Below are 23,167 nucleotides of genomic sequence, written 5' to 3'. Positions count from 1 at the left end.
TCGCTGTGAACAACTATATTTCCTTTGAAAAAAAATTGGGTAAGTGCGCGTAGGACTCGCTCACCAAGGTTTTCGTACAGGCTTGACTGTATATATAGGTAGTTCATCCGTCCCAGGAATCGAGAATTTCGACGTTTTTTGCCTCTAATTGATATCCAGACTGGCAAGATATCAAAATATGTTATATAAATGGCCGTATCTTTTGATGCCGTTGACGTAGAAGCTTAACCTTTTTCATGTCGCCAAAGGACCGTAGACTTTTCTATTTGATATAAATTTCTACTTGTTACGTCTACCCTTTCATTAAAAAAAAGGTAGGGGGTGGGGGGTGGGAGGTATTAACAGACGGAAACACAGACAGACGCATAGCATCCCAAAAAATATTTTTTTCCTGTGGTGCAATTACAAATTAATATTTTTTGATTTTTTTCCTTTACTTGTTCTGTGAAACCTTATTTAGTCCCAAATTTCATGATTCCAGAACAACGGGAAGTAGCCTATAGATTTTGATGATTGAGTTTGCGAATATCGAAATATGTGAGATAAATGACTGTATCTTGTGATTGCATAGATTCACAATTTTAAATTTTTTTCACCGCAAAGGATCTGTACACCTTAGCATGGATCATAAATTTCAACGTGATACATTTATCCGTTTCTCAGAAATAGGAGACTTAACAGTCCGGCAGACAGACAGTCTGCCGTGCGGGATTAGCCGAGCGGTCATGGACTGTGCGGCTGGTCCCGGCGGGGGTTCGAGTCCTCCCTGGGGCATGGGTGTGTGTGTTTGTTCTAAGGATAATTTAGGTTAAGTAGTGTGTAAGCTTAGGGACTGATGACCTTAGCAGTTAAGTCGCATAAGATTTCACACACATTTGAACATTTGAAGACAGACAGTCGGAAAAGAAATGAGAGGGAAAAATTTTTCTCTTGTAATATAATCACAAATTAATGAGTTTTGAATATTTTTCCTTTACTTTTACTGTGGAACCTTGCTTTCTGCCAAATTTCATGATTTCAGAGCTATAGGAAGTGTCCTATGGGTTTCGATGAGTGAGCTTGCGAGTATCGAAATGTGTGACATAAATGGCCATATCTTTTGATTGCATTGGCGTAGAGACTTAAACTTTTTACATCGCCAACGGGCCATTGAAGTTAGTGTGTGACATAAATTTCAATTTGAGCAGTCTATTTGTTCGCGAGAAAAAATGGTCGGACAGACAGAGGGACAGAGGGGCAACAAAATGATGCTCTAAGGGTCCGTTTTTACCGATCGAATTGCAGTATCCCAAAAAGGACAAAAACTGGAGAGTGCAGTTCATGTAAAAATCATCGTTTCAATTTTAAGGAAAAGTATTTTAAAGCCACACAAACGCGTTTACTAGCAAATGCAACAAACAAATTGTAGTTACAATCAAGAAAATGTTACTTACATTTAATTCAAATACAATACTTTGCTAAAACTTGATTTTAACGTGAAAGTTTTAGGTAATCTTACTGGCTAACGGCTTTTTGACTACACTTCGTACTAATGGAGCTGCTGATAGAAACATCATAATTTAGTTTGTCTTGAAATACCCGGATCTACCAACAGACAGTAAAATGAAATACGGATCCGGCCTTGGATTAAATGAGGCATGGAACAAATCGGCTTTCTGCGAAATACAACTCACTTCAAATTGCCAAAATTCCGTTAACCACTCAGTTACAACCATCAGCGATTTTTCCAGCTGAAGTACAACGGGTATGACCAGGCAAAACAGAGAACTTCATGTGAGGGAGAACGGGATTTGAGAGGTGGGTGCTGACTTACTTCATGTGAGCTGTCCACTGAAAAATTCAGACTAATAAGCCACTATAAAATAACAGAGCCTATTAAGATCATACTAGGACACACCCAACAGTTTGAAAAGATATTTTCATTTTATATTTATGTGCTGCGCAGCCTACACTGCAGCCCAGAGAGCTTGTGTGTAAATGCAGGCCGCTCACCGTATCCCTCCAGAGATGAACCAGGCAGGATGCGACACAACGGTAGGGTGGGTGACATTACGACAGTTCTGTCTCTATCCACTCCATGACTTTAACGAATTTTTTTTCAATTACTGATACTTTAAATAAGCGAAAAAGTACGTGTTCGATTCAGAACAGTTAATGTTAGCGGAACACTAGCAGTACGGCCTATTACTTATAACATTGTTCGTTCCAACTCTGTTTAAATAACACATTTCAGCAGTATTCAGCATACCACCACACGACATTGATCGGATCACACTGAAACTCAAAAGCGAACATTCGCGGCACGGGTAATGATATCGAAAGCGAATTAACAATCTCATCCGAACAATGCCGGTAAGCACATCGTCTGAGCTCCGTTCGACTCGACTGCGGATTTCACACTCTTCTCCCTCCACTAGACTGTCACACTTAAGCGCTCTTGCCCAGCAGCAACAATCACACATTATTTAAAGCATTGTCAGCGTGCAGCGATTACTTTGACATTCTAGCTCGCCAAAACCGGAGAGGTAGCTGCAATACACACACCGCGGTGACGGACATTGATAAAATTACCATCAGATCTTACAAGTAATGACAAATACCTTAACATGTGACGATAAAGTATTCTCAAAAGGGGATGGAATAGCGGGTGGTCGGTATGTCTATAACCTTCAAGACGACGGCGTCTAGGAGTCTCGATTAAAACTATAGCTACTTATTTATTCACTTAATTATATGGCGTTTTGCAAACAACAATTTCTCCATTCTTACAAAGTTGTTCACTTAATTTTATAAACAAAAAAATTTTCTGAGGGCTCGCAGTACGTCATAGGCGACAATGGGCGCGTATGACCCCAGTAGTTTTTTGCGCCCTAAAACAAAACAAAACAAAATAGGCGACAATAGAACGGTTATTAGTTGTCGGTGTTGTGTTTTCGCTGCAGCGGAGTGGACACGAGTGTGCTGAACGACAAGAAGCAGGCGCCCATCCACCTGGCGACCGAGCTGAACAAGGTGCCCGTGCTGGAGGCGATGGCCAAGCACAAGGAGCGCATCGACATCCAGCAGGGCGGCGAGCACGGCCGCACCGCGCTACACCTCGCCGCCATCTACGACCACGAGGAGTGCGCCAGGATCCTGGTGAGTCGCTGCGCTCTACTGTACACCTTACCACTGTTTCGCACACGTGCTTCGTTCTTATTACCACTTTTATGCTGACGACCTCCAATTTCAACCAAGCGCCAGCCCTAAGAGAACTGCTTTTGCCGTATCAAGTGCACTACCTGACCAAAATTACCTAGACACCCTTGTGTAATACAGAATTGATCACTAGGATTCTCCAGCACAAAAGAACGTGAGGAGTGTTGTGTTGGAAGTAGAGAAGCAGTAACCGCAGAATGGCTCTGCCAGCAGAGCTCAGTGACTTCGAAGGTGGACTAGTCATTGGGGGGTCATCTGAGTAACAAACCCATCATAGACATTTCAACTCTTCTAAAACTGCCCAAGTGAACTGTTGGTACTGTGATTGTGTAGTGGAAGCTAGACCAAGATAAGGCACAGCTCATCTACTAACGGACTGGGACCATCGATCATTGCAGAGAGTGGTTGTAAAAAATCGCATAAAATCAAGAGAAAGAATCAGTCGGGAGTTCCAAAGTGCTACCAGCACTCCAGCTAGCACAACGTCTGTGCACAACGAGTCGAGAAGGATGAGATACGATGCTCGAGCTGCTTCTCATAAGCCACCCATTTCTGTAGTCAATGTTGAGCGATGCTGGAGGTGCTGGAAAGAGTAACGCCACTCGCCAGTGGATGAATAGATACGAATGATTTGACGTCATGAACCACACTATGCTCTATAGAAATTCAATGGAAGAGCTGGGGTTTGGCGAATGCCTGGAGAACGTTACCTGTCACCACGTATAGTGCCAACAGTGAAGTGCGAGCTAGGTGGTGTTACGGCATGGTCTTTTTTTAAGATTAGAATCCCTTACTGCGCTTAAGAAAATGCTAAAAGGAAAGGATATGAATGCATTTTACAGCATTGTGTACTGGTTACAGTAGAGAAATAGTTCTGCATGACAACGTGCACTGTCATAAAGCTGCATCCACGAGGCGATGGCTTGTGGACAATAACATTACTGAAATGAACTGGTCAGCCCACAGTACCAAGCTGAATCCAAAAGAACACCTCTGGGATGAGTTAGAACGCCGACTTCGTTCTAGACCCCAGCGTTCAGAATCACAACCTTCTCTGGGTCCGGTAGTTCAGGAAGAATGGGCTGCCATTCCTCCACATACCTCCAGACACCTCACTAAAAGTATCCCCACCAGAGTGCCAGTCGTCATAAAGGCCAAGGTTGGACACACCCAAATTAATGACCACTGATAGCTGTCCTGATGCTTTTGATAACATAATATGTGAATGACAACTTTTTTGCAGTAAAATCCAACATCCCGTAAGTGATCTTGTTACCAAAATGGGCACCTTCATATCATCCCAAAAGTTGATGAGCGGACATATTCGTGAAACAGTCCCTCCAGTTCCTCTTAATCGTATTCAGTGGTACAATCAAAAAGCAGTAAAAGATCATGGGTGAACATCGAAATGTGGTTGAAAAACTGTTGTAGCGAGCATAAAATTTCTCTCTTGCATAAATACTATTCAAAAATTTAGAAAAATATTGCCACATTCAATTAAACAAGAATCAGTCCAGTCTTCAATCCTGCCAAATGTCTACTACTGAGACGTAATTCAACATGACGCAAATAGTGAAAACCCCAGACGAATCGACCTGGCTTTGGACGTTCGCTGCAATAAGTGTGTAACGTTCGGTTGTTTGATCACGTCAGCCCTTCCTATACTCAGTTAGACTCCATGCGACGGGGTAGGTGGTGTGATTCTCAGACGCCTTGTTGATTTCGTCGGTTTCTTGGTCCGTGATAACCTCAATACTTCACCTCACACAAATACCTATCATGATTCCATAACTGCAATATCAGCTCAGTTATTTCAGCAGCTGGGACGTACCACTGCATAACACAATTTCTCCATCTCGTTCTCTATTTCTATCTAACAACCATGGAACAAATTACCCCATAATCTACATCATATTCAAAACCACTCTGCATTCATGAGGATATGAAAGTTTTATCTGTTATCATAGGCATATCTTCGCTCTCGGCGTTTCCCTTATGTTTTCCTTCACTGCAACCAATGTCACATGGTAAACTATCAATGCTTTTCTCATCACTTTGTCTCTGTTTTCTTCCTTACATGTCATGTGATAATTGAGCCTATTATATCTGCTTTTCTTCTCGCCAGTAAACTTTTTCTCCACATTGATTCCTTTTGTACTGCGGCCATACATGTCTATGTTTAATACAGTGTTAATAATACTAATATTTCTTACATTCCATATATTTATTACTGTATTATTATTATTTGTGGCTAATCTCACTAGACTATACAAAGTACTTAGAAATGAGCATTTTCCTTCCATCGTCGTCCTCATATTTCTTTCATATTCTTCTTGTGAACTTTCTTCCTCCATTCAATTATGTTGTTCCAGTCTCCTTCTTGGGTTTTTCGTCTTGGTCAACTACCATTTCTAGGTTTTGGACTCCTTCTGTTGTAGTTCTTGCAAGTTTTAGATTAGTTTTATCCCACCAACTCATTTCATCGGGACCTTTATGGCTTTACTCCTGCTTTAAAAACAATCGGCTATTTCTTTTGTAAGTCTGTTTAGGTTCATTCTTTTAATATTTCCACAGAATCTTAACCTGAGTTTTCTAATGTCACTACGAATATTTGCGTATTGTTTGATTTTATGACTGCATCTAAGTCAATATTGCTCGTAGTTTTGGACCTAGAATTTTTATTACGATTTTGCTTTCCTTTTTCTCTGTGTTCAGTGTCTGTTTTCTTGCTCACAACTAGTACTTACGATCCATGTTATTACTATTGTTATCCTCTATTACTATAATAATTATTATTATTGTTATGATTATACATGGTGTCCCATTTATCATGACAACTCCAAATAACTTTTTGCCCAGAAGCAATTTTTTTTTTTAAAGTGTCAAACAAATGACGTTTACCTGTTGGGGAGACGTTAACCAGCACTCAACAAATATCATATGTGTCAGCCGTTTACGATTATTTACACCAACTCTTAGCAGGACTTTAAGGATCCATAGATTCTGTTCCCTTTATCACAAATCTCGTCACACAGTAGCAGTCGTTAAAATTTGTGCTTCATGCTTCAGAGAAATAACAAACGAAAAAAGTAGTACCAGTGTTGTATTGCTTTCTGTTACTACCACAATTTAAAGGTTTATTAATTTGATTGAAATATTATTTCTAACACAGAACCATTTAACTGTATTGTTTTCTTATCTTCTGTTGAATTCAGATAACAGAGTTCGGCGCATCTCCCAGAAAACCGTGCAACAACGGTTACTACCCTATCCATGAGGCAGCGAAGAATGCATCGTCACGCACCATGGAAGTCTTCTTGCAATGGGGCGAGTCTAGAGGCTGTTCCAGGGAGGAAATGATTTCTTTCTACGACTCGGAGGGAAATGTACCTCTTCATTCAGCTGTACACGGAGGCGACATCAAGGCGAGTATTAATAAATACTGACGGCATTCGCATTGAGTCGAACTTTAGAAATACGAAAAAAGATTAATACATAGGTTATATGTGTGTCTACGAAATACTTCTGCTCTGCTATTGTGCATTTACATAGTTCGACTGCTGAATATTTTCAGTATAACGTATCTTGGAAAACAGTCTACTGGCGTTAAGATGGAAAAGCTTCACAGAATCCAAATTGAAAGCTCTAAGTGCAAATATAAAATAACAACTGCTAGATCCAGTTCAAACTATTTACTGAAACAAATGGAAGGACAATAAATGTACGTTGGCGTTATTGTTGTTGTGGTCTTCAGTTCGAAGACTAGTTTGTTGACAATCATTTTAAATACGACATAAACTGACGAATAACTACGGAAAAGAGGTGCTTCGTACATTAAACCCACTAATGACGAAGAAATACGAGATTATTCGGTGCGTAATTGAAACAACTACAAAAATTTCCTGTAGAAAAAAAGATTAATAATATAAAAGAAATAATAACGAAATTATAATGAAAAGAAAATTTTTGTAAGTATAGGTCCAACAGAAATTTTAGGAAGTCATTGTTTGGGAACTTGACTGCTACTGGTTATCTGAAATTTTCATTCTTTTTGTAGTAGCTCAAGCAAAAGACACCATTGCCAACACCACGCTTATAATCATCACATGAGTGCATAATCCAATGGTGCAACGTGATCTGGCTCTTATTCACGACAAAGGTTCTTAACATTAGCATGCCCAGCGATATGGTCTTCATAGTTTCGTCATAGACTCCAGCGTCACTCAGTCGTTGGTGTAAATAATGATTATTCATCGATCTCTCCCACTATCGTTAAAAATATATCCTTAGGACCAGTATGACTTCAGACTAATATGAGAAGGTAGTAGACCTATTTTTTGGGCAATTAAAAATGCTCTTCACATGCTACTTACAGTACAAGGTGTCACACAAAACGCACCATGGACAGGATTTCTTTCTTTCCATGGACTCAAACAACAAATCATCAAACTAAAGGCTAAAATATCTTTCGAAATATCAATGAAAGCGTTCGTTACAGCATTTAATGGAGCGGTGCTATGTGGAAGCATACACCACCTCTTCTGACTTCAATAAAGTGTGAATCACTCGCATAAACTGAATGTATTGATTTTTTAAGTAGACCAATGTGGAAATGTCAAATTATGGATCAACTGTTATGTGTAAATACTGAAAAAATATTTCAGAATCAGTGTAATTGCTCTATTTCAGTCCAAGGTTGTGTGAAATCTCGGGTTCAGTTCGTAGCTACAACTAATATTAAAATTTGCTATTACTTACTCATATATCTATTAAAATTATTAAACGGAGCGTGCTTCCATATTCACGTGATTCTCCAACGTGGTGTGCCATAGTGTCGCTCTCTAGTTGTTTTAGCAATACCTCTTCCAGCGAACCTCCAGAATTTCAAACTAGCAGTTCTACAACAATGCAACTATTGTTCGAATATTAGACGGCACTCTCAGAACCAAAAGGATGTTTAACCATGTGTAATTAACCGAAAATCCAGAAGAATTCTAAAGTAGGCTACATTGCGAAAGCTGTGCTTGTCTTTTCCCATTACACAATACTCACAGGCAATCATTAGGCCTCTATAACACCTGTATGGCGTGCATTCACTACAATAGAAGACAATATTTGCTAGATACAGCTTACTATTTGCTTTTTGTAAAATTAAGATTGTGCTTCTTTTTCAGGCTGTGGAATTGTGCCTCAAATCTGGTGCCAAAATTTCAACTCAGCAACACGATCTGTCAACGCCTGTTCACCTGGCGTGCGCACAAGGGGCAACTGACATCGTGAAACTTATGTTCAGAATGCAGCCCAACGAGAAGCAGCAGTGTCTGGCCTCCTGCGACGTTCAGAAGATGACTCCCCTACATTGCGCCGCCATGTTCGACCATCCAGAAATAGTCGAGTACCTTGTTGGCGAAGTATGTATCAGTAAAATCTCTTCCTAGTTGAGATACATGGTGGTTACGATTTAACTTTCGCTACTTGAGGCAGCGTAGACGAAAAACTATTTACCGTATGTACTTGATAGTAAAGATGTTCAAACTGTGCGCTGCAGGATTTGCCGTTAGGCGCCGGTACTGGTACGGCCACGTACGATTGAAACACAAGTATCATTGTGCGTTACAGTTGCAGACAGTCAGCATGGGTCTGGGCAAGGTGGGCAGGCCTTTACTCGTAAAGTTGTTTTATCAAAACAGCAGCAACAGTGCTTCTGCTCTTTGCTAGCTTTGACACATTAAACGCATACGGAGAGCTCCTCTTTCCGCATTAGGGTTGAAGAACATGATTCGAAAATTCGAATTATCTGTCGATTTGGGAATTGCTACTGGGAGAGACCGACTGCCAATCGCACCACAAATTGTTGAAGACGTTTCAGTTGCCACGGCCGAGAATGATGGACGCAGTAAGCAAGCTGTTTCACGACAGCTGAACATTCCATGGTCCACCGTTGTTTCGGTCAGCAATAGAGCGATCTGTAGTGCGGTTCCAGGCTGTCGTGGATGCAGATGGTCATCGCACTGTACAGCGTTTATCACCTGAAACGTAAACATGGTACGCAATTAACAAATGTTACCCTCTGATGTCGAAATCAAACTGTGTTTCTTTCAATGATTTATTCATTCTTTCTCTTCCGCATGTCCTTACAAATGTTTCCGTGAAGGCTCATTGTCCCACGATCATTCGTTTTTGACGGAGGCCCTCTCAAATTGCGAAAGTTTAATTATTACCACCCTGTGTTTTCTACGAATTATTGCTCGAATTCAACTTAAAAATGTAAGTTTTCCACTTATTAACCATATATTTATATCTAGTAGCTTCTGATTATTCCATGAACTTGCCACACTCCTCCTGTCTAGGCTAATATATGAGCTCTTTTTTTGCTCGTGTGTACCTCTGGTATCGCTACAGGATGTCCGTGAGCCTGAACACCTGAATCATTACTTGAAGCTGCAATATTATTTAACAGTTCCACGCATAGGACTTACGAAAATATGTCACATTTTATACAATAAAGAGCTAAAACGTTACGACTACGCCAACCGCGAGACTGGTTGTCACCTGGTGGTGCTGTGGGCATGCGACGCTCTAAGGAAAGTATATAAGCTGAGCAGAGAAGGATAGAGAATCATTCCAGCGACGACAGGGTCAGAAAATGGGGAAATACACTGACAAAAGCGACTTTGACACAGTGGAACTATTATGACCCAGGATCTGGGAATGGGAATCTCGGAAACGACGAAGCTCGTCGGCTGTTCGCGTGTTACTGTCGTGAACATCTATGAAAGTGGATGAAGGATGGTGAAACTACGAATAGGAGACGAAGTGTTGGATGTCCATCCCAGTCTCCTGTTTAAACTCCAGACCTACGCCCTTCCTATCAGCTATGTCCATCTGATTGCCTCCTTCCTCTCCTGCCGATTCCCACACCTTCTACCCCTCTGCGGGTGTCCCCCAGGGCTCTCCCCTCTCCCCTCTCCTCTACCTCCTGTACATGACAGATATGCCCCAATCCCCCCTCCGGTCCACCTCCCGCAGTATGCCAATGACACTGCCTTCCTTGCCCTCGCTCCTACCCTTCAATGCTCCCAATGCCTTCTCCAGACTCACCTTGACCATTCTGCTGGATGGTGAAGCCAGTGGCTCCTTAAAATCAATCCTTCCAAGACCCAGCCAATCATCGTAGGTCATACCACTAGCTCGTTATGGCTCCTTGATTTTTCCCTTACCATCTGTTCCCATCCTGTCTGCCTCTCCCCCCCCCCCCCCTTCTCACCTACCTTGGACCATTGACTGTCACCTCACCTGGATCGCTCATCTCCACTCTATCCAATCCAAATCCCACAACCGCCTCCGACTCCTCAAACTCCTCTATGGCTGGAGCTGGTGCATGAACCCCTCTACCATCCTCCACACCTACAAATCCTTAATCCATCCCATTCTCTGTTATCCCAGTCCCTCCTGGATATCCGCCCCTTCCCCCAAATTCTGTAAGTCCCTCCAGATCCTCGAGCACCATGCACTCTGCCTCACCTTCCGTATACACCTCCAGTCCCCCAAGCGGATCCTCTATGACCTGATTCCTTCCCCCCATCTGCTCCTTTTCCTCAAACATATCCATGTCCTCTACACCTCCCACCGCCTTGATCCCCCTCATCTCCTGGTTGCTCATCTCCTCTCCAACCCCTGCCCTCTGCCATGCCTTCACTGTTGTGCCCCCCCTACCCTCCACCTCTACACCCTTTATCACCTTTCCCAAGGTGGCTTCCACGGCTCCCCCTCCCGGATGATGCCCTCTCTCCGTCCATTTATCCCTCCTATCAACTCTGATCCTCACCTCCCCCTCCCTCCCTCTACCCTTTTCTTGGGCTCCTTCTGCCCCCTTCCATCCTGCTTTTCCCCCACCTACCCTCTCTGTGACTCCCTTCTCTCCCCTGAGTCCTTTTGCTTTTCCCTCCATTGCCTTCCCCACTCCTCCTCGCATCCACCCTGCCCCCTTTTTTCTATGTCCTCTGCCTCCATCGACTCCTCCCGTTTTTTCTTTTCCTCGTCTCGCCCCCCCCCCCCCCTTTTCCCCATCATCAGTCTGGGTCGTCCCCCCGCCCCCATCTGCAGCCGTGTCGCTTCTACAGTGCTGCTTTAAGTGAATGTTCAGTGTTGTGCGTCCCCTGTCAATGTTGCAAACAGCCACCACACTGTCGCTAGTTGTGTTTTTTATCTCGTGCGAACAGAAAACAGGTTGTCGCCGTGTTTTTCTAATTGTGCCTGTCTACTTACTGTGTATCTTCATCCGCATTGTCAACGCCGTTTTTTTATATTTTAAATTCCACAAAGTTCCGCCGTTTTACAATTTTTTGCAATGTCACTGTTTTCTCACCTGTTTTTGTTGTTTGTTTATATTCTCACTATGGAGCACGAACTCCAATTACATAAGAATGGAGAAGGAAAGCGGCCGTATCCTTTCATAGGAACTATCCCGGCATTATTCTCAAGCGATTTAGGATAACGACAGGAGACCTAAATCAAGATGGGCGGATGCGGGTTTGAACCGTCGTCCTCTCGAATGCGAGTCCAGTGCGCTAGCCACTGTGCTACCCCGAGCTTTTTTCTTAGTGTTTGTCGTATAATCTCTATTCACGACACTATCCATTCCGTTCAACTGCTCCTCGAATCATCTGCTGTCTCTGACAGAACTGCAGTGTCATCGCAAAACTTGAATTTTCTTATTTGTTCTCCCCGAAATGTAATTCTTGTTCCAAATCTCTCGCTGTTTAGCACACACTTCAGACGATAAGCCGGTGGTCATTGTGGTCTGTTACGCATCTTTGAGCGACACAATGCATGGACAGTGGGTTTAAAACTAAGAGTCGATACAAATGTTGTTAGTTAGTGGCCGCCTCGCTTCCTGTGAATCACCAGTTCTGTCAATGCCATGGGAACGTCGGAGACAGGGAGCGGGCACAGGCAACGCCAGAAGTGCAACACATGGGGTCCAAATTGTCGGCTGTACCAGCCATAGAGTATGTATACGTATGGTGTGAGCGTAGTCTATTGCGCATGTTCTCAACGTCAAATTATCATAGTCGTGTGATTTTGGGACGACGCTGTTTGTCTACAATTTGCGGTAATGGAGTATTCGTCCTGTATTATATACATTTCTGCAGTTTTAGTAACAGCTATGGTGCAGTATTGTCGTTGCAACGAAGGTACAGAGAAGTATGTGAGAGGCAGACCAGCTACTTCTCTTTACAAATGCCATATTGATATGAGGAACTTTATATGTTGAAAGATATTGAGACACGGTATTATAAAGCCTTCTATTGTAAAGATAATTTCTGCGATACTAGAGCCATGTGTTTACGGGACAAGTGCTAGATAAATTTGCAAGTGTGTTTGCGTAAACTGCTAGTTAGGGACATACTGGTACTATGTTCATAAACAGACAAAATTTATACATAGCAGTCTGGCAGTCTAATTTCTTCCAATTTATGTAGGTTCTCAAACCATTGTGTGTATCTAAATGTTTCTGCGTGTGTTTCCTATACAGTGTCATTGTAAAGTAAATAATTAGAACAAAGATTCGACAATATGAAGAAGTGTAATAGGAAACGTAAAAAAAATATTGTTGGCTCTTGCTTCTTATAATGTTACCGAAAAAACGTAGATAAAGTAGAATATGAGCTATGATTACTGTGGCGAAAAAGCACAAGACTTGTTCTTTACTTTAAGCCAACTTCAGTTCCTGGTATTAAATTGTTAAGATGCCTGTAAAACACGTATACAAAGTATCACGATACTTCTGGAGGTGATCTATCCGTAACAGCGAAGTAATAACACTCAAAATACGCTAAGCGCTATAAGGGCTAAAACGCACCGTCCCAAAATCACGTGACTTGAGCTGCAAGAGATACTGTGGATTGCATTCTCGTTCTGCACATCCTAATGCTCATTCTATAAATATTTATACTCCATGGTGCGAACCAGGGTGATTATTCTGTGTATACAGTGGCTCCCCATACCATCCCGACGACGACGATGGCACTGCAGTCTGGCAACTTTCGTTCTCCACGGAGTCTTCACACATGGGCATATGCCCATCGTCATGATGTACGCAGAACAGGGACTAGTCTGGATAGCAGACTTGTGGTGCCACTCCTGTGTAAAGCCGCAATAATGATTACCTTGCTCACAGTCCATTCTGCTCCACACTTCGCCCTTACAGGCGGGCAAACTCTTTCATCCTTGCGAAGTAATTCAATGTTGACCGGTCCTTTTTGCGACCCGATCGTTGTTACTCATTCACTGTACTTTATATGAAACTTTGATTTACTTTTATACGGCCAGTAACTAAAATGAAAAGTAATTTTATTTATAAATTCTAATTCAGTATTTGTTATTATATTTGGAATTTACATAAAAGTAAAAAAGTCTTCATTACGTTCTTTTTCCCTACGTACTTTTATTTTATGACAGCGACCACCGACTACGCTGATGAGCAGGAATGTTCGCTACTTAACAGAACTTGGAAATCTTCCGAACTTAGAAGCAGATTTATTAATTTTTTTGTCGAGTCAACGGAGGAATTGCACAGTATTGCTAATTGATTTCTACGTCCCAGCAAGTAGTACACTTAAGTGTGGACGTTCATGAAAAATACATGCTGTTTAAAAGATGCATCAGACTCACAATCTTGAAGATATTTCAATGAAATTTTGCATCATGAAGTTAACACATTTACTGTTAAATGCTTGCAGTATATGTATTTAACTTTTTTGTGTAATTTAAAAATTTTTCTTTCCAAAAATAATATATGTTATCTCTACTCAGAAAATAATCAAGAGATTGCTACAAATTTTTTTCTGTTTCATTCCTTTGCATATAGAAAGTTTCTCTCGTGAGGTTTTCTTGAATATATCAAGTAAAGAGAATTTGAATAGTTTTTAATTATAATTCTGCAAGTATAATATAAAATTCATGCAAAATTCCAAGAACTTTGCCCCATATCTCAGCTTATATTCATAATTTCAAAATTTACTCTTGAACCAATATTTACTGGATTTACAGAAATACGTTTACCAAATTTCATAATTCTAGCCTTCGTAGATTTTGAGAAAAAGGTAAATAAACTTTAAAACCCACACTTTTTAGGAAATGCAATTTAAAGTTAAACCTAAAGTTTTTTCTTATGTCACTTCTTCGGAAGGCCCCAGGTTTGTACTCATGGTCCTCTTTCCCATGAAGTCTTCTCTTCTGGCTTCTTGCTCACTCCCATCTTTTCTTTGCCAAGTATTCAGCTGTCTCTCCAGCTGCAGAGAGGCACTGTAAATATATTTTTCTCAAGATGTCTCTAATACATTCATCCTCCCTTCGTTCCCATCTTTAAATACAATAACTGCATCGTAAGTTCCAATTCTGACAACTGCAGCAGTGGGCTTGACAACATACAGGATATAGTTTGTAAGCCTCTCCTTGTGAATGTATGAGTTGTTATCCCTCTGATCCTGCAGATATTTACACCAGCTAACGTGGTACAGATGATGAATGGGATCTTCATCTGTTGACACCATGTGGAAATATGCAGCCCTTGCTGCACTTCTTAATTCGATTACACTGGACAGGTTCTGTCTGATCTTGTTGTAACACACTTAAAAAGTGGCTATCATCTTCTTTGTGAGGCTGTTGTGCCCAGCTGGTTTGTTCCCTAAGAGACAGAAAAGAGTCACATATGATACATAAAAGTAAAGAGTATATATCACAGCCTTCTAGATGTATCCCGTTCAAGTTTGCTTGAACGTAATCCACGGAATCGTTGTTGACCGAACTAGTACTGATGTGATGTTTCAAAAAGGTGAGCGTACCAGAAAGGTCACGTCACACATTTAATTATTTTTCAGCCATTCAGGAGGCAATTTGATCATTTAAACCTTAGGAACCTGTTGTCCATAGTTTCTGCTAATAAATAAAACATAAATTCAAAATTGACATTTCCAATGTCCTAAACGACCCTCCTTAACGGTGATGCACTTTTAATGGCCAGTGGTGTACTTTCACCAGAGGGACCGTTCTTCTTTTGAGGAAAAGTGGCCCGTTAACGTTGAACCAGAGAACCAGCTAATTAACGAGAAAGACTACAGTTACTCGGCCGTGGATATATTTATAGTTATCCCGGGAGAGGACTGTGCAGACTAACCCTTCTCGACTGTTAGCGCAATATTTTGCGTCAGCGCTACTGCCCTCAGTGATCTGCAGTGCCATCAGCGAAACGTATCATACAAGGCAATGCAATGGCAATGATCGTCATTGACGATAGATACTTTCCTCGCAAAAATTCCGACAGATTGTTACATACTAATTGTGTAGCACCGAGAGTACTATTACACTGCCATAACCATCCACCAAACTACTGTGTATGATAAACAGAATTATGTAAATACGTAATCTGAGAAAACAGCATCTGCTTTCAGTCTAGCACCATTTCTGTTAACTTTACTGTGTTGTATTTAATCTGAGTAAGAACAAATATTTTAGAGAAGACATCCATAGTTAATTGTTAGTGTGATGTACATAATACTTACTTATCTTTGTTGACGCGTATCTTATGCTCGTAGAGGCTCTCTTTCACGGTGGATCCACGCGACGTGATTGATGTACCTATGAATGAATGTCTCAACTAATCAATGTCACGCGTTGGTACGGCGAAGTAGTCCCGTGTGCTTTTCTCTCATAACATCTACAGCCATTTAAATATCATGTGCAAATAGGTAGTGCTTTGTAACACACAAAAAATGAAATGATCGTATGGCATTTATTGGCCGGGATATCCCCTTCGGGGTTCGGCCTCCATATTGCAAGTCTTTTTAGTTGACACCACTCCGGCGACTTTCGCGTCAATGATGATGAAGGACACACAACACCCACTCCCCTGCCGGGAATCGAACCCGGGCCCCTCTGCGTAGTAGACGGTAACGCTACCGCTGCACTACGGAGGCGGACTGTAATATACATGCAGGGGTCTCAAAATGTATGGATCAATCTCAAACAGACGATAGTGGATCCTCAACTGATCGTATTGAGATAGGGGACCAGTGGTCCGAAATGCATATTTATTGTGTTACAGATATACGCAGAGTACACAACATAACAATAACGTTACTCAAAAATTGTTCGAAGTGACGACCGCTAGTCTCACTGCACGTAATGCAAAGACGCATGCTGAGTTGGCGCATTTTCGCCAAGATCCTGGGTAGCTGCTGTACACTGGGACGGGCAACGGGTGATAAACAGCATACACCTCTTACGGCGAGACAGACATACTGTACAAAACAGCTCACGGCACGTGTGTAGTGTGACGCACGCAAGCATCACACCAGCGCATTAACCTGTGCCGCACGCAGAGCACTGTCCCGGTATCAGTTGTCCATTGCATCAGAAAGCTTGTGATACGTCGATGGTGAGGTGTGTTGCAGAGTACAGTGCATGACACGTAGTCAAAGATGGAACGTCACGAGAGATATCAAATGGTTGAAGTGGCTGTAAGCATTATGGGACTTAACGCCTGAGGTCATCAGTCCGCTAGACTTAGAACTGCTTAAACCTAACTAACCTAAGGACATCACACACATCCATGACCGAGGCAGGATTCTAACTTGCGACCACAGCAGCAGCAGCGCGGTTCCCGACTGAAGCGCCTAGAACCGCTCGGCCACCGCTGCCGGCGAGAGTTATCAGACATACACTTAATGTAAGACAGTGTAGGATGTAGTGTCGTCGGCCGGAGTGGCCGAACGCTTCTAGGCGCTACAGTCTGGAACTGCGCGACAGCTACGGTCGCAGGTTCGAATCCTGCCTCGGGCATTGATGTGTGTGATGTCCTTAGGTTAGTTAGGTTTAAGTAGTTCTAAGTTCTAGGGGACTGATGACGTTAGAAGTTACGTCCCATAGTGCTCAGAGCCATTTGAACCATTTTTGAAGTAGTGTCCATAAAGCAGCACGAATGTACAGAGAACTGTTTCCCAGAGGGGGTCATCCTAATTGGATACCGAATGACGAGAGACTGGATCGTTCACGCCGCAGAGTCAGCCGAGGTTCCGACCAAAATCATGTCCGAACGCCAGGCTTTGAGGAGATGGTGTTGGATCGTGTGGCCGAAAAACCATCAATAAACACCCGTCAACTTGAGTGAAACCCACACTTCGAAGGATGCAGTGTGAGGAGTACTGTCGGAACAGGTCTTACACCCCTATTACATAGAGTGTGTGCAATCACTTGGACCAACGGATTTTGAGCCCCGCATTCATTTTTCAGTGTATTGTCCACCGCAGTGTTGTAGTGCCGTACTTCGTAGAGTTTGCATCGTTCAGGGGTGAGGTCTCACTCACCTGTGATGGTGTTTTCATCAGCCGCAGCAGCGATGTCTGGAACGAGGACAATCCCCACGCCGCTGACATCGGTCGCCACCAGGAACGGTTCTCTGTCAACGTAGGACCTTATTTGCTGCTTCCCCCACTTCCCCTTTGACTGGTCCACGTTACCTGCTGTTCCTGCGAGATGTGCTGCCACAGTTCTTGGATTCGCAAAAGGATGTGGTCCCAACACAACAGTGCACCAGCCCACTCCAATATTAATGTCTGCAGACACCTGAACAACATGAACCATCACCGTTGGAGTGGAAGGAAAAGTCCATCCCATGGCCAGCGCGATAGCCGGATCTCATTCCTCTGGACTTTTTCCTCTGGGGTTACGTCAAGATTCTGGTGTATGAAACCCCGTAAAACCTGTTGAAGACCTGCTTGCTAGGGTCCAAGCTGCTTGTCTCCTGGTACAACAGACAGCAGGGATCTTTGAGAGGGTGCTGCAGAACTTTATGCGCCGTTGCCATGTTTATGCACACTGAAACTGGCGGTCGTCACTTTAAACAATTACTATGAGCTACGCTGTTGTTATGCGGTGTGCGGTGTGTGTGTTCATAACACAATAAGTGTGGATTTCCGACCATTCGTTCCCTACCCCAATATAATCGGTTGTGGACACACTGTCACCGATTTCAGTTTGACCCAGAAGATTTGAGACACCCTGTATTTCAACATTTATATAACCTCCTCTGTTCGATGACCTGTTGAAAGCCAAACATTTGCTAAATCAAACGGAACGTAACGTTCATTTTTCTAGGCAGATTTATACTCTACTGGAGAATGTGCAAAAATGCGGAAATTTGTCATAGAGAAATTTAAGGGGATGCGACACATATCCTTCTTCAGAACAACAGGTACACCAGTTATTGTCCCGCGTCCGACCGCCCTGATTTAGGTTTTCCGTGATTTCCCTAAATCGCTCCAGGCAAATGCCGGGATGGTTCCTTTGAAAGGGCACGGCCGACTTCCTCCCCCTTCCTTCCCTAATCCGATGAGACCGATGACCTCGCTGCCTGGTCTCCTCCCACAGACAACCCAACCCAACCAGTTATTGATTTTAACAAATCATAATGGAATCACGTGCTCCAACTTATTAGATGACATTGAATTATGTAGTTTCTCACATTTTCACGTAGTGAATGAATACGCTCGTAGTTTCAGCGTCAGAGAATGCATCGTAATGCAGTAGGAGCGATCTCAATTTTGGTGCACGCCATTGAACGTTTTTGCTCCTTTCCTGTTATTCTCCCGCTACAACAGTACTTTAAAAAATAAGATTGAATTTCTTGAGTGGGGTAAGCAGTCTAGAAATACGAGCCCGCGTGTTGCAGGGAGCAGACGTAAACGCGCTGGACAAGGAGCGCCGGTCGCCGCTGCTGCTGGCCGCCTCCCGCGGCGGCTGGCGGACCGTGCACAGCCTCATCCGGCTGGGCGCCAACATACACCTGAAGGACGTCAACCACCGCAACGTGCTGCACCTCGTCGTCATGAACGGGGGCCGGCTCGAGGAATTTGCCGACCAAGTCATAAAGGTTTGCTTACAGCTCACGTTTCGTGGCGGTCTCTGAGTCTGCGCCATCGGGTCTTAAACGATCTTAACCTGCTGTAGAATGAAATTTTCACTCTACAGCGGAGTGTGCGTTCATATCAAACTTCCTGGCAGATTAAAACTGTGTGCCGGACCGAGACTCGAACTCGGGACCTTTGCCTTTCGCGGGCAAATGCTCTACCAGAAGTGCTCATTCAAGAAACATCCCCCAGGCCGTGGCTTAGCCATGTCTCCGCAATATCCTTTCTTCCAGGAGTGCTAGTTCTGCAAGGTTCGCAGGCGAGCTTCTGTGAAGTTTGTAAGGTAGGAGACGAGGTACTGGCAGGATTAAAACTGTGAGGAGGGGGCGTGAGTCGTGCTTGGGTCGCTCAGTCGGTAGAGCACTTGCCCGCGAAAGACAAAGGTCCCAAGTTCGAGTCTCGGTCCGGCACACAGTTTTAATCTGCCAGGAAGTTTCTTAACCTGCTGCATTTAGAGTATAACGTATATTTCTGTATATCATCAGCAGCATTCAAGCAACAGTTACAGGGGGTGGACAAAAATATGGATACACCAAACTCACAACACACTGCCGTGCCAAAAACGGCGTAGGAAAACCGTGGGTATTCAAAACAGCTTCCACTCATCTCAAAATTGATAAATATAGCTCCTGTATGGTTTCCAAGGGAATTTTATACCATTTTTTCCTGCAAAAACAGTGCGAAGTTCATGTAACGATAGTGGTGGTGCATAGTGATTAAGCACCCTTCCCTCCAAAAGACACCACAAAGGCTCAAGAGTATTGAGATCTGGTCACTGTGGTGGCCAGGGGAGATGCGACAGTTCATCCTCGTGCTCACAAAACCAGTCCTTGACGACGCGAGCTGTGTGAACAGGGGCTCAGTCGTCTTGGAACACAGCATCACTTTTGGGAAACAAACTTTGTACCATGCGATAGGCCTGAGCAGCCAAGATGGTCACATAACCCCTGGCAGTAATGCGCCTTTCCAGAGTACCCATGGGGCCCAGAGAATACCACGATATGGCTGTCCAATCACCGAACCCCCTATGTTACACTATTCTAACGTGAATTCGGCCTTTTAGTTGGAAACTGTGTGAAATTAGACTCATCCAAGCAAATGACTTCCTTCCATTGCTCCACAGTCTTCCTGTTACCGCTATTTGCATCACTTATAAGTGGTTTTGGAATTCCAACTCGCCCTGCGATTTCCAGCATACCGAGCTCCCTTCGAGCTGTTTTGATGCTGACAGGATATGCAAGTACGGCATTCAGCTCTGTAGTGAATTTTGCCGACTGTCATCCTATCATTTTTCGTCAGAGCCTCTTCAATGACTGTTGGAAGCTGGCTATACTGAGTCACAGCGCCAGAGATTGCGCCAAAGATTATTATTCCGCCCCCTCCACTGGGCAGTAGTAGTTCAGAGGATGTCGAGGACAGTTGTTGTTCTGTTGGGCGAGAGAGTAGACGCTGTTCGGTTGGTGTAATGTATACACTCCTGGAAATTGAAATAAGAACACCGTGAATTCATTGTCCCAGGAAGGGGAAACTTTATTGACACATTCCTGGGGTCAGATACATCACATGATCACACTGACAGAACCACAGGCACATAGACACAGGGCGCAGAGCATGCACAATGTCGGCACTAGTACAGTGTATATCCACCTTTCGCAGCAATGCAGGCTGCTATTCTCCCATGGAGATGATCGTAGAGATGCTGGATGTAGTCCTGTGGAACGGCTTGCCATGCCATTTCCACCTGGCGCCTCAGTTGGACCAGCGTTCGTGCTGGACGTGCAGACCGCGTGAGACGACGCTTCATCCAGTCCCAAACATGCTCAATGGGGGACAGATCCGGAGATCTTTCTGGCCAGGGTAGTTGACTTACACCTTCTAGAGCACGTTGGGTGGCACGGGATACATGCGGACGTGCATTGTCCTGTTGGAACAGCAAGTTCCCTTGCCGGTCTAGGAATGGTAGAACGATGGGTTCGATGACGGTTTGGATGTACCGTGCACTATTCAGTGTCCCCTCGACTATCACCAGTGGTGTACGGCCAGTGTAGGAGATCGCTCCCCACACCATGATGCCGGGTGTTGGCCCTGTGTGCCTCGATCGTATGCAGTCCTGATTGTGGCGCTCACCTGCACGGTGCCAAACTCGCGTACGACCATCATTGGCACCAAGGCAGAAGCGACTCTCATCGCTGAAGACGACACGTCTCCATTCGTCCCTCCATTCACGCCTGTCGCGACACCACTGGAGGCGGGCTGCACGATGTTGGGGCGTGAGCGGAAGACGGCCTAACGGTGTGCGGGACCGTAGCCCAGCTTCATGGAGACGGTTGCGAATGGTCCTCGCCGATACCCCAGGAGCAACAGTGTCCCTAATTTGCTGGGAAGTGGCGGTGCGGTCCCCTACGGCACTGCGTAGGATCCTACGGTCTTGACGTGCATCCGTGCGTCGCTGCGGTCCGGTCCCAGGTCGACGGGCACGTTCACCTTCCGCCGACCACTGGCGACAACATCGATGTACTGTGGAGACCTCACGCCCCACGTGTTGAGCAATTCGGCGGTACGTCCACCCGGCCTCCCGCATGCCCACTATACGCCCTCGCTCAAAGTCCGTCAACTGCACATACGGTTCACGTCCACGCTGTCGCGGCATGCTACCAGTGTTAAAGACTGCGATGGAGCTCCGTATGCCACGGCAAACTGGCTGACACTGACGGCGGCGGTGCACAAATGCTGCGCAGCTAGCGCCATTCGACGGCCAACACCGCGGTTCCTGGTGTGTCCGCTGTGCCGTGCGTGTGATCATTGCTTGTACAGCCCTCTCGCAGTGTCCGGAGCAAGTATGGTGGGTCTGACACACCGGTGTCAATGTGTTCTTTTTTCCATTTCCAGGAGTGTAGATGGAAGAAGTTGCAAATGTCAGAATATATTTGAGAAAGGAGAGGGGCTTTTGATTTATGATGCTGGTGTAATGGAATTTTCGTCAATATATAATGAGGTAAAACGGTATTACAGTTTTCTTTAATGACAATCCCTCTTGCTCACAGGTACAGTCAACAAAGCATCTGGCTCGTGTTCATTTATTAGACTTGTAATTCTGGTTTCTATGTGCAATTACAGTATTTCAGTTTTTTCAATTAGTTCATTGTAAATGGTGTTTAAAATATTTTGTCGTATTGAGAAAGAACCGAGCCAGATACATGTACGTTAAGTCACACTACCACACACAGAACAGTTACACTTGTGCTTTGTTGTTTCGTAGCTTTTATAGTCGCAGGGGACTTAATTAATCAATTGTGTTAATGGAAATTCCTTGTCATTCTTTATTTTTATTTTATGCAGTCAGATTGCGTGCTAATACTACTCAGGGCCAACCGGTTACGAGACACAGCTACTACAATTATTGCATTTGTTCTTTAATATTAGTCCTTTCTTTTTATTTAAGCCCCCATGCACAGTTTGTCCCGATCACTCAATACACACTTTCGTCCGCGCTGTGGCATAGCAGATGATGTTTTTCCGCTTTCCCTGTATGCGTTATAAGTCTTCGATATGATGCCTCTTGAAACCCAAAACACTTCGACTACCTTGGTTACAGAAGCACCCACACCAGCACCAACACTCTGCCCACATTCGAATTCACTTTTCTCCGACATACCGCACTCACAACTAAACAGAACACTGTTCTGACCTCGACTGACACTTTAAACGTATTGAGGACATTGCACAGGTGTCGTTCGTGGTCAAATACAACAGAGCAGCCTGCAGGCTCCGGCAGCATCTGCATTTATGTCCAAGCATGCATTTCTCGTGGTCTTTCTGTACTTTTGTCCAACCCCGTAGTCCGTGCAAGTCTGTAATTAATATTGGCAGTCGGATAAAGATGTTTGTAACAGCAGCGAGGTAAAACAGTCATCAAAGAACACTAAAAAATTGTTTTCTATAAACGAGTCTGATAAATGTATAGAAGCAATATCATGTGTGGCCTGTAAATTTACCGC

At 43.8% G+C, this 23,167-nt stretch overlaps 1 protein-coding gene across 1 annotated transcript in view; it reads left to right on the top strand.

Moving 5' to 3' along the window:
• Window positions 1-23,167, top strand: part of LOC126258163 (transient receptor potential cation channel subfamily A member 1) — a 441,338-nt gene that overhangs the window by 229,962 nt on the left and 188,209 nt on the right. The window contains exons 4-7 of the mRNA XM_049955623.1: window positions 2,943-3,138; window positions 6,414-6,623; window positions 8,373-8,609; window positions 18,932-19,132. Coding sequence (XP_049811580.1) covers window positions 2,943-3,138; window positions 6,414-6,623; window positions 8,373-8,609; window positions 18,932-19,132 — 844 coding nt within the window. The remainder of the gene's footprint in view (window positions 1-2,942; window positions 3,139-6,413; window positions 6,624-8,372; window positions 8,610-18,931; window positions 19,133-23,167) is intronic.

This window comes from Schistocerca nitens, chromosome 1 (genome assembly GCF_023898315.1).
Source record: "Schistocerca nitens isolate TAMUIC-IGC-003100 chromosome 1, iqSchNite1.1, whole genome shotgun sequence".
In the NCBI taxonomy this organism is placed as follows: Eukaryota; Metazoa; Arthropoda; class Insecta; order Orthoptera; family Acrididae; genus Schistocerca; species Schistocerca nitens.
Note: the sequence above shows the minus strand (reverse complement) of the source record. Positions and strands in the feature narration are given on the sequence as shown.